This window comes from Trichosurus vulpecula, chromosome 4 (genome assembly GCF_011100635.1).
Source record: "Trichosurus vulpecula isolate mTriVul1 chromosome 4, mTriVul1.pri, whole genome shotgun sequence".
NCBI classification, from domain to species: Eukaryota; Metazoa; Chordata; class Mammalia; order Diprotodontia; family Phalangeridae; genus Trichosurus; species Trichosurus vulpecula.
In genome coordinates this window covers 21,395,134-21,406,351 of record NC_050576.1, presented here as the reverse complement: position 1 = coordinate 21,406,351, position 11,218 = coordinate 21,395,134, and the positions used below count along the sequence as shown (strand labels likewise).

At 44.8% G+C, this 11,218-nt stretch overlaps 1 protein-coding gene across 1 annotated transcript; it reads right to left on the bottom strand.

Moving 5' to 3' along the window:
• Positions 1 to 7,554: 7,554 nt before the first annotated feature.
• LOC118845775 (ankyrin-1-like) lies at positions 7,555 to 10,487 on the bottom strand. The gene has a single exon (XM_036753797.1). The coding sequence runs from the start codon at positions 10,043 to 10,045 to the stop codon at positions 7,772 to 7,774; it is 2,274 nt and encodes a 757-aa protein (XP_036609692.1). The 5' UTR covers positions 10,046 to 10,487; the 3' UTR covers positions 7,555 to 7,771.
• Positions 10,488 to 11,218: the final 731 nt, after the last annotated feature.

The following is an 11,218-nucleotide window of genomic DNA, read 5'->3' as shown; positions in this document are numbered from 1 at the left end:
GGAACAACCAGTAAGGAGTGTACTCTGGCCGGAGCCCAAAACACATGAGGGTGAAGGGTGGCCAATGAGGCCAGAAAACAGCTTGGAAAAATAGGATGAAATGCACAAATTAACATCTAGCTGCCAAAAACATATCATCTCCCCTTCGCATCTTTGTATTTTATCTTTTTATAGCTCAGAACAACTCAAAGACTTAATTGTCATAGAAAGACCTTTAAAATCAGTTGTTACCAAGTGGTTTACATATGTTTTTCTTCACCCCATGAATTATATCATATCACACTCATAGAGAAAGCAAAAGGCCTTTTGATTTGTTCCCTTTATAAAAAATCATTGTTTCACAACATGTGGAAGAAAAAAAATCTCTTTTCCAGTATAGGTGCCACATTAATTGTTTACATGTGAGGGGCTGTGTGTGGACGAACACATGGGCTTTTAACTCCTTTAAGTCGTTAAAGAGATTTACTTTGGAAGGGAATCTTGGACATTCTGGAGTCCTTCATACACATTTTCTGTGGTTTTCATTTAAGACAGGAAGAGATTTCCAAGGTTTTCCATGGTTTTATTTGATTTAATTTCATGCTCACTGAGGCTTGTTTCCATCCCAGCCCCGACACCTTGAACTTGTCTTGACTTTACTCCACTATGTAGCCCTGCTGGGCTTCTGAAGAGCTTTTTGCTTTTAAGCCCTTTGCCTTGGAAACAGACTCGGCAGCCTTAATGGAAATCACAGGACATTTTTCTAACTGATCCCAGCTAAGCCACTGAAAATACCAGAGGACCGGGAGGATCCTTCAGCCTTGGCCTGGGTCTGTCTTGAAAGGGAATGGAGACCTTGGAGGGCTTTAGCATCTGTGCTGTTGTGGGTCCAATTCATTTCAAGCCAGAGCAGGGATTACTGCTCAGCCTTTCATTGGGGCCCAGTTTTCCCCACCACTTACTTGATCTCCCTTCCAACTTTGGACTTTGCCCTAGAAGAAAGTATTAAAGGCACTATATAAGGTCAGGATGTGAAATGAAAGAATCTGTTCTCTCTCTCTCTCTCTCTCTCTCTCTCTCTCTCTCTCTCTCTCTCCCTCTCCCCCTTTCTTTCTCTCTTCCTCTCTCTTCCCCCTCCCTCTCTCCCTCTCTCTCCCTCTCTCTCTCTTCCCCCCTCTCTTTTCCTTTATCTCTCTCCCTCTCTTCCTTTTCTCTCTTCCTCTCTCTTTCTCTCTTCCCCCCTCTCCTTCCCTCCCTCCTCCCTCCTCCCTCTCTCTCCCTTTCTTTCTCTCTTCCTCTTTCTTCCCCCTCCCTCCCTCTCTCTCTCTCTCTCTCTCTCTCTCTCTCTCTCTCTTCCCCCCTCTCTCTTCCTTTATCTCTCTCCCTCTCTTCCTTTTCTCTCTTCCTCTCTCTTTCTCTCTCCCCCCTCTCCTTCCCTCCCTCCTCCCTCTCTCTCCCTTTCTTTCTGTCTTCCTCTCTCTTCCCCCTCCCTCTCTCCCTCTCTCTCTCTTCCCCCCTCTCTCTTCCTTTATCTCTCTCCCTCTCTTCCTTTTCTCTCTTCCTCTCTCTTTCTCTCTTCCCCCCTCTCCTTCCCTCCCTCCTCCCTCCTCCCTCTCTCTTCCTTTCTTTCTCTCTTCCTCTCTCTCCCCTCCCTCTCCTTCTCTCTCTCTGTCTCCTCACAAAACCACCCTTCTGCCTGTGGGATTTATTATCATTATCATGATCATCATCATTTATTACTATGGTTATTGTAGAAGCAGTATGGTATAAATGGATAGAGAGCCAGCCTTGGAGCCAGGAAGACTCAGATTTGAGTCTTGTCTCTAACATACACTAGTGTGACTCTAGCAAGTCACTTAACCTCTCAATGCTCCAAGAAACTCCAGGAGTCTAAGCTTTAGGGAATGTGCAGACCTGTACTGGTAGAGAGTTTCCTCACCCAGGAGTCCCCTTTAGCATTTAAATCCCAGAAATAGTCCCTCTCATTAGCTATTATGATTATTAACATTTTGGCTGCTTGTTCCTTGTCCCAGCTTAAGACTTCAGATTGTTTCCACAGGTAGAAATAGTGTAGAGAAGGAGGATCTGTTTCTTCTTCCTGTATGTCCTAGTTCAGATGCCACCTCCTCCTTACAGCTTCCCTGATCTTTCCCTCTCTGGACCATGCATAGTACTTACAAAAAATGTATACATCTAATAACTATCAGCAAAGACAAGTAGTCCAGTGAGCATCAAAATAAGGGGTGATGTGCAGTATTTGCATTTAACAATGTGAAACTAACTAATTGGCCAAAAAAAAAACCCCAAAACCAAAATCAATATAGGGCCCTGTTTCCCTTTCTGGGTCTATCTGAAGTCCCCATTGTTATGTTGGGTTTTGTTCTCTTCTTAAAAACAACTAACCAACCAGCCCAAACCCTGCTTCATTATAGTCACTGTACATACTGCTCTGGTCTGCTGGTTTTGCTTTCTTCTCTCCCTATGGATTTTTCCACATTTCGTCATATTCTTCTCACTTATCAGTTAATATGGCAGACAATGTTTCATGACATTAAGATGCCATCTTTCATTCAGCCCTCCTCCAGTCATCGTCTATGGTGGCTGTTTAACACTGAGGCAGCCAGTGGCTTAGCCACCTCTCTGAGATTCTCTTTCCTCAGGTACAGGGTCAGGATGACAAAATTGACTGGCCCAGGGTTGTTGTGAGGCTCAGGTGAGATAATAGAGCTAGCTAGATGCAGTTAGTCTCAGACTGGGCTTCATGTCTGTCCACCCTGGACATTTCAAAGCATTTCACAGCCACCCTGCCACAGCAGGCATACCCCATCCGCTTCCCGTGTCTTGTTCTGAAAACAGCAGTCAAATCAGCTTTGCCATTGCTTCTGGAAAGTGTGTGTTGCTAGACTGTCCTATGTTTCCACTCTCCATCCTTGTGACTCCCTGGACTAAAATTCCCTTCCTTGGCCCCCACATTCATATATGTATGGTTTTCACTATCTCCCTTTCGTCTTTGCATCCTCAGTACTTAGCGTAGTGCCTGGCACAAAGTAAGCACTTAATAAAGGTCTTTTCATTCATTCCTATTTTAAAATGCTATATAAATGTCAGTTATAATATCCAGGCTTGTTTGTTTCATACTATTACAAAATAAAGCTGCACCTTTCTTATGAAGTTATCCCATCCCTTTTTAATTAAAAATGACTTCAATTTAATTCAATTAGCATTTTTCCTAAGCACCTGGTATTTGCCAGACTTTGCAGTAAGTGATGGGGAGGCTATATAAATGAAAAACATTATCCTCAAGTTTTTTAAAACTTATTTTCAATTAGCAACCATTTATTTTCTTTTCTTCTGAACTCCCCTCCTTGCAAAAAAAAAAATAAAGGAAACTACAAACCTTTGTAAGAAATATGAATAATCAAACAAAATAAATTCTCAGATTGTCTTTATTTTGTACCTTGAAGCTGCCAGCTCTCTATCAGGAGGTCTGATAGTCTGCTTCTTCATTGGTCCTTTAAAATCATGGTTGATTTGGATTGGTCAGAATTCTTAAGTCTTTTAAAGTTGTTTGTCCTTACACAGTTGTTGCTATAGTCTGCGTTCTTTTCCTGGTTCCACTAGCTTCACTTTTCATCAGTTGGTACAAATCTTTCCAGGCTTCTCTGGAACCATTCCTTTTGTCATTTCTTGTGGCACAACAGTCGTGTAACACATAAACAATAATTTCTTTGACTGTTCCCTGGTTGACAGATACCCCTTTAATTTCCAGTTCTTTGCCTTGACAAAAAGAGCTGTTGTAAATATTTTTGTGCCTATGAGTTCCGCTCCCCCCCTTTCTTTTATCTCTTTAAAGTGTAGGACTTAGATGCAGGGATGGGGAACCTGCCACCTCCAGGCCACATGTGGCCCTCTAGGTCCTCAAGTGTGGCTTTTTGACTGAATCCAAACTTCACAGAACAAATCCCCTCTGTAAAACTTGGACTCAGTCAAAAGACCACACCCGAGGACCTAGAAGGTCCATGTGGCCTTGAGGCCACAGGTTCCCCACCCCTGAGTGTTAAATAGCTGGGTCAAAGGGCTTATCTTAGTGAATATTGGGGCACGATTCCAGACTGCTTTCCAGAATGGCTGGACCAATTTACTCCAGCCACAGCATTTATTTGTCTGTTTTCCCACATCCCCTCCAACATTCATAATTTTCCTTTTTTGTCATCTTTGCCAATTTGATAGGTGTGAGGTGGACCCTCGAGTTTACATTAGTTTGCATTTCTTCGCAGTTGATGGAGTTCGAGGAAGACCTAGGTTCAGATCCTACCTTTCATACTTGCTAGCTATATGACCATGGGTACTTAACTTGGTCGAGCCCCACTTTGTTAATTTGTAAAATGGCAGCAACTGGAGTTGTTGTGTTATGTAGTGTTGTTATGCTGTGTAGTGTTGCATAGTGTTATGAGGCCCAAATGAGCTCACGGAGAGAGAGCACTGTGTAAACTTTACTGCACTAAATAACTGTCAGTTATCTTAATTGTTACTGAAGGATACAGCCTAGGCCCTGATTAGCAATATACCCCTTGGCCAGGGAGCTCCAGCAAAGGGACTCTTGGATCACACAGCCTGGGGAACCTGGCCCCAAAGAAAGCCAGGTATTTTTGGCTCTGTTTGAACCCCAGAATAACTAACTGCAGGCATGTCTCCAACATAAAGCTTAGGTATAGCTTATGCCTAAGGTCTCCCCAAAATGTGGGTAACAGGGTCCTCGACCAAAAAGTTCCTTAAGATACAATACGGATATCGGGTATGGTACAACCGTTGTTTCTTTCCACCATCCCATCTTCTTCCACCCCATCCCATCCTGTCTGGTCCCTCCCAATCCTATCCAATCTCCTCCCATCCACACCCATTCCATCCCTTCTCCTCCTCACCCTTCCCCACCCTTCCCCTCCCCTCCCCACCCCACTCCTCCCCTCCCATCTTGACTGGTCTCATTCAATCCCAATCCTATCCAATCCCATCCTTCCCATCTCACTCCTCCCTTCTGTATTCTGGAAGAAGATAAAAGACAAAAGAAGAACAAATCCTCAAGAGATAAGAGCTCTGAAGAAATTCTCATTTAGTTTATTTTTTTACATGCCATGGTTCATTCACTAGAATTCTCCACGTCTGATTGAATGCGGGCAGGGGCGGGGCAGGCTCTTCAGTTTGAGGAGAAGTGTACTTTAATTTCATAAATGTGATCAGTGTCTTCCTTGATCCCTCCACCCCAGTAAATTCAAGATAATTAAAGGAGAAAGAGGCAAAGAGAGACAGAGACAGGGGAGGGAAGGAACACACACACACACACACACACACACACACACAGAGAGAGACAGAGAGAGAGAGAGAGAGAGAGAGAGAGAGAGAGAGAGAGAGAGAGAGCACAAGAGCTAGCAACTCCGGTGGCCGGGAAAGACTTCCTTCCTACTGGAGGTGGCCTTTTCAGCCAGTTTTTGATCTGTCACTCACTAGGTATTTGAATTTGGATAATCCACTCCACCATAGTGTTTTCTTTTCTATACCATGGGGATTCAATTTAATTCAGCAACTCAAGAAGCATTTTATTATTAAGCACCTATATTCCAGCATTGTGGACATACTGGAGATACAGAAAAGAAAAAAACCCAACAACCCAAAAAACAGTTTCTGCCCTTAAGATGCTTACATTCTACTGGGAGGAAACAGCTATGTGGGTCAACACAAGCTATCTTCAGAGTAAATAAAAACAATGTGCAGGTGGGTGAGAGACAAATGTGAAAGCTCCAAGAGTTAAATGAACCAGGAAAGGTCTTATTTAGAAGGTGGCTTCTAAGGTGGGCCTTGAAGAATGCTGATGGTTCTAAGAAATAAAGGTGAAGAGGGAAGGCATGCTAGGCACAGGGGACAGCCTGTGCAAAGGCATGGGGGTGGGAGATAGGATATTCTATGTGGGGAACAACAGCAAATTGGACAGTGTGGCTAGAACATGGAGAATATGAAGAGATACAATGGGAAATAAATCTGGAAAAGCAGGCTGCAATCAGATGGTAGAGGGACTCAAATGCTAGGTTGAAGAATTTATATCCTTGAGGCAATGGGGAGCCAGTGAAGGTTTTTTGAATATGTAGATATGTGTCCCTGATTGCACATGAATAAACTTTAATTTCCTCAAATAATTCATGATCCAGTGAACCAGTGCATGCCATGCTCCCTAGAAGGCTTCAGATCAGGCTTCAGCAAATTCATGGCGTCCGTCTTTCCTTAGGGTCAGCATTAGTCTAAATTTTCCTCCAAATGCTCAAAATTTCTGGCCACCTATGGCTTTTGAAAATCTAATTTGTGGCTTCCTTCTCTTTGTTCCTCCTGTAGCCTCCTCCTCTGATTGCTTTAATGTGGAACAGGACTAGCCTAGGTAGGATGGTGGTGGTGAGCCACCGTGGAAAGACTTACTGTTTAGAACTAAAGGACCCGGGTTCAAATCCTACCCCTCCCATTTACTAACTGTATGACCTTGGGCAAATCCCTTCCTCTCGGGCCTCGGCTTCCTCAGCTGTAAAATGAGACGGCCCCTTCCGGCTGCAGGGCTATGTGTCTGTGATAGGTGTGTGGAATCTCCAGGGAATGAGATTTTGTTCCTAGCAGTTCGTGAAGACCCCCAGGGTAAAGTTCAGGAAGACTGATAAGCAGCGTGATATGGGAGGAAGCTTGATCTGGAGTCAGGAGAATTAGTAGGTTTCGATTTCATCTCACCACAAGCAAGTCTCTCTATCACTTGGAGCCCCTTTCCTTAGCTATAAAATGGATTTAGTAACACCTGCAGGGTATTGCTATGGGGCAGGTGGGGTACTCCCAGGATGATGACTCCCTTTACCAATGAGGGTCACCGATCCATAGCTTCTGTATGACTTAGAAGATAATTCCCAGGGAGTTACTTGCCTGGGAGATATTAAAGTTACAATATCCCAGAATTTTAGAATTGGAAGGAACCTTAGTGTGTGTCTAGTCCAACCTCTATCTGAAAATGAATTCCCTATTATAATATCTAACAAATGGCCCTCCAGCCTCTTCTTGAAGGCCTCTACCCAACTTCTCACATCTTGAGGCAGTCCATGTCATTTAAGGACAGCTCTAATCATCATGAAATTGTTTTTTTTTTCTTCCGTGACATTGAGTCTAAATTTGCTTCTTTGCAATTTCCACTTATTACTTCTAGTTCTACCATCAGGAGCCAAGCAGGAAAAGTCTGGTCTCCCCTTCACATGATAAACCTCCAAATACCTGAAGACAGCTATCATGTCTCCCCAGTCTCCCCCTTCCCATCCAGTCTTCTTCTGTCTAAACAGACTTAATATCTTTAACTAATCCTCTTATGATATGGTCCTTCCTTCACTATCTTGGATTTTCTCTTCCGGACACTTTCCAGCTTACCAACAGCCTTCCTCAGTTGGCTTTTCGAAGTGTTTTCCTGCAGGGACCTCTGAGCTAGGATGTGCCAGAAGAGGGATTTGAACCCATCTTTTTTGAACTTAAGTCCAACACTACCCAGTTAGCCACATTGCCTCCCACTCTTAAGTTTTAATAAAGGATCTTCATAAATTGTTGGGTACACAAAGTACAATATTGATTTTGGCTGTTATAGTTATTAGGATGGCCATTGGTGGGGAAGATTCCTGAAATAATGGAACCACACATCCTTGAAATATTGAAGTATCCTTTTTATTAGAATTATAGATATGCCTCCAGAATAACTAAATGAATCTCCTCCATTTTCCTCAGGCATTTATCTTGTCAAGAACATTTTTTTTTTCAACAGGGTTACAATCTGCTCTTGGCTCTCCGTCACCGAGCCCTCAGCCACCTGCAGAGGCGTCTTCCCAAGGCTGTTGGCGGCCTGTAGGTCAGGTTTCTCCCCCTGAGCGCAGCTTATCAGGGAAATGACGGAGCTCCAGTGCCCAGTTTTGCAAGCACAGTGTAATGGGGTGTCTCTGTTGTTGTCCAAGGCATTCACGGCAGCCCCGCAACTTATCAGCAGTTTGATCAAGTCCCCATGGCCCTGTTCGGCCGCCAGATGCAGGGGGGTCTTTCGGTAGATGTTTCGCTCATTGATGTTTTTGTATTTACCCGCCTCGAGGAAGACTTTCACCATCTCTGCATTGCCCTTGAGGGCTGCGTAATGTAGGGGAGAAAAGCCATCCATGTCTTTAACTCCAAACCTGACCTTGTGGATCAGCATCGATTTCACCACATCAAGATAACCCCCAGACGTTGCCCAGTGAAGGGGGGTCTTCTTTTCTTTGTCAGGCATGTTGGGGTCAGCGTTAGAATGGAGCAGTAGCTCCACCATGGTCTTGTCACCTGCCCGGGCAGCCAGGTGTAAGGGAGTCATGGACAGCTTATTTTTCACATTCACAGCTGCTTCATGCTGGATCAGCTGGGCAGCGGTGTCCAGGTTCCCCCTTTCGCAGGCGATGTGCAGAGGGGCAGTCTGCTCGGTGGTGAGGGTATTGATCTGGGCCCCTGCATGGATCAGCAAGCCAACCATCTCATGTTTATTGTGCCAGGCCGCAACATGGAGGGGGGTCTGGCCATTCCACCCTGGGATGTTAGGATTCATGCCACTGTCCAACAGGAGCTCCGCAGTATAAATGGCGCCTGCCTTAACTGCCAGGTGCAGAGGGGACTCCAAATAGGCAGTCTTGGCATCCGTATCAGCCCCCTTTTGAATAAGTACTTTAGCACACGTGGTCCTATCCTTCTCAGCTGCCAAGAGTAAGGGTGTGTAGTGGTTATCGTTCTGCACATTTAGATCAACCCCTCCATCTGCTAAGGCTGCCACAACTTCAGGAAGATTCTTCCGAACACCTTCGAAAAGAGCCTGCTCCTTGGTTTCAGAGGGTAGGCTTGCTGAATATTTTAGCAACAGCTGAATAACATCTTGGTCATCATGGTGAAATGCATTACGGAGAATGCCAGAGTCTGCATTAACCCCAGCTGTTAACAATATCTTTATGGCTTCATCCAAACTCTTTATCTCAGGGGAGTCTGAAGCTGGGTCTTCCTTGTGATCCCTGGCATCCAAGAGATCATCATTTTCTGGGAACACCTGCACCCTTTGTCTCTCTTCTTGGAAAGCTGACCTGTACTGGAAATGATAAGGGTTCCCAATGTTTTCTTCCAGCATTGGTCTCATAAGGGAGCTCTGGCCACCTTGTAAACTGAAACCCAGGGGGATCTTGGCATCTCTTTCTAAGATATTGTTGCTAAGATATATCACTCCTTGGAGAACTTTCCCTGCATCCCCACGAGCCCTTTCAGCAGCTCTTTGCAAAAGAGACTTCTCTTTCCCATCCTTTCCTTCTGCCCTAGAGCCTTTAGTCATTGGGTAATTGAGGATTTCAGCCGGGTCATCGGCCATTGCCACACCCAATGGACTTTCTCTTGGGAACACCACTTCATTGATATGCTTGTCTTCTAGGACATTCTCTATATCAGCTACATCTCCCTTACCTGATGCAGTCAGGAGATAGGTGGGAGGAGCTGGACTGTTCCCAGGAGTCTGAGTTGGTGGGTATTGTCTCATTTTAGCAGCCACATAAGAAGCTGTCTTTGGCTTGACTGAAGCTTCCTGGACCCCTGTACTCTGCTTTTTGTAGCCTTGCTCGGCAGATTTTTCCAGGCTATCTTTGTCCCTATCCAGCAAGTGACCCACTACCTGCCCTCCAGCCCCTTGGATGATCTCTTCTGCGCCCATGGTATATTTCCTTATGACATGATACAAGTCAGGCTCTAGTTGTTTCAGACATGGGTAAAAAAACATCCGGCAAGCATGCTCCCCTTGGGAAATCAGCATGTCCAAGACCCGGGTCACTTTTTCGAGGTGTGTCTTGTAGTAGGACACAGCCAACTTTTGTTCGGGTGTGAAAATCCCATAGTCCACAAGTCTCTTGATGAGAACGTCTGAATCCTTAATGCCTGCTGCCAGCTCCCCCTTCTTTATCTTCATTACTTCTGTGGCATAAGGACTGCTTCGGCCATGGGTTGAAGAACACATCATGAGGTGGTTAAGTCATCTGTGGGCGGAGGGAAGGGCTGGTCAAAGCTGGAGCTCAAGACAGAAAGATCAAAGGAACGATGATATTTCACAGATTCTTGTCTCAAGAGCAACCGTGTCACAGAGAGTCAAGTTTCAAATAAGAATTATCAGAGATGGGGGGAAAGAAATACAGATCCGCTCTCCTTTGTCAGAGCTGCCATATTTCATTCTGGATTCTTGACAATTCAGGACTATAACCAAATAGCAAGAATAATAACTGGAAAAGGACAAGGAAACTAAAGGAAAAAAAAGCCAGGCCAGGAATCAATTTGGCAAATGGACTTTGTTTGATCCACAGTAATTTGGGAAGCAAGGAGACGGCTTTCTGGGGGTGGCCTGGCCGGTTAGGAGGGAAGTCTCCCCATCCTTCTGTGGCAGCTTCCCTTTAGTGGGAAGTCTCAGGTACCCTTTTTGTGGGTAGTAATGTCAGCAGCCTTTCATGATGACAACAAAAGCCCTTAGCGACTGTTGCTATGAAGGCTTTCCTTTCATGAAACATTGAAGAAAATGAAAGATACTATGAGCTGCAGAGGTGAGAAGTCCATGTAGGCAATTCCCCTTAATTCAGTCTGGTTCTATTCAGTTCAACTCCATTTAAATGAATCCAGTCCAATCCAGTTCAGTTCAACAAACATTTATTGGACGTGTATTCTATGTCAGGAGCTGGGTTAGATGCCGGGGCACTAAGAGGAAAATGGAATAGTCCCAGAAGGCAGTGCAATACAACGAGAAAAACTTTGCAGTTGGAGCCAAGAGAATTTACATTTGAATTCTACCTGTTCCTGATTACCTGGGATTAAACTCAGTGGTCAGAGTTTACTCAGATGCAAAATGCCAAGGCTGGATTAAATGTCGTCTGAGGTCCTTTCACTCAAGGGCCAAGGTCCTATGAGCTTCACAGAGTTTTTTCTTCTGGGGGTGGGGAGGATACAACACGTGTGTAGGTAAGGAAACACCCAATCCGTGTCCTCTAATACAAGGTAATTTAAGAGGGAGAGGACACCCGACGGAATCAGGAAAGGTCTTGAGTAAGCAGTGACGCTTGAACTGTGCTCTGAAGAAAACCAGTCATTTCAAGAGGCAGAGGCAAGGAGAGATCTCATTCTAGGCATGAAAGACAGCCTATGCTAAGGC

Bases quoted from the DNA above. Each gene is read 5' to 3' on its own strand.
- LOC118845775 (XM_036753797.1), bottom strand. From the start codon at position 10,045: ATGATGTGTTCTTCAACCCATGGCCGAAGCAGTCCTTATGCCACAGAA.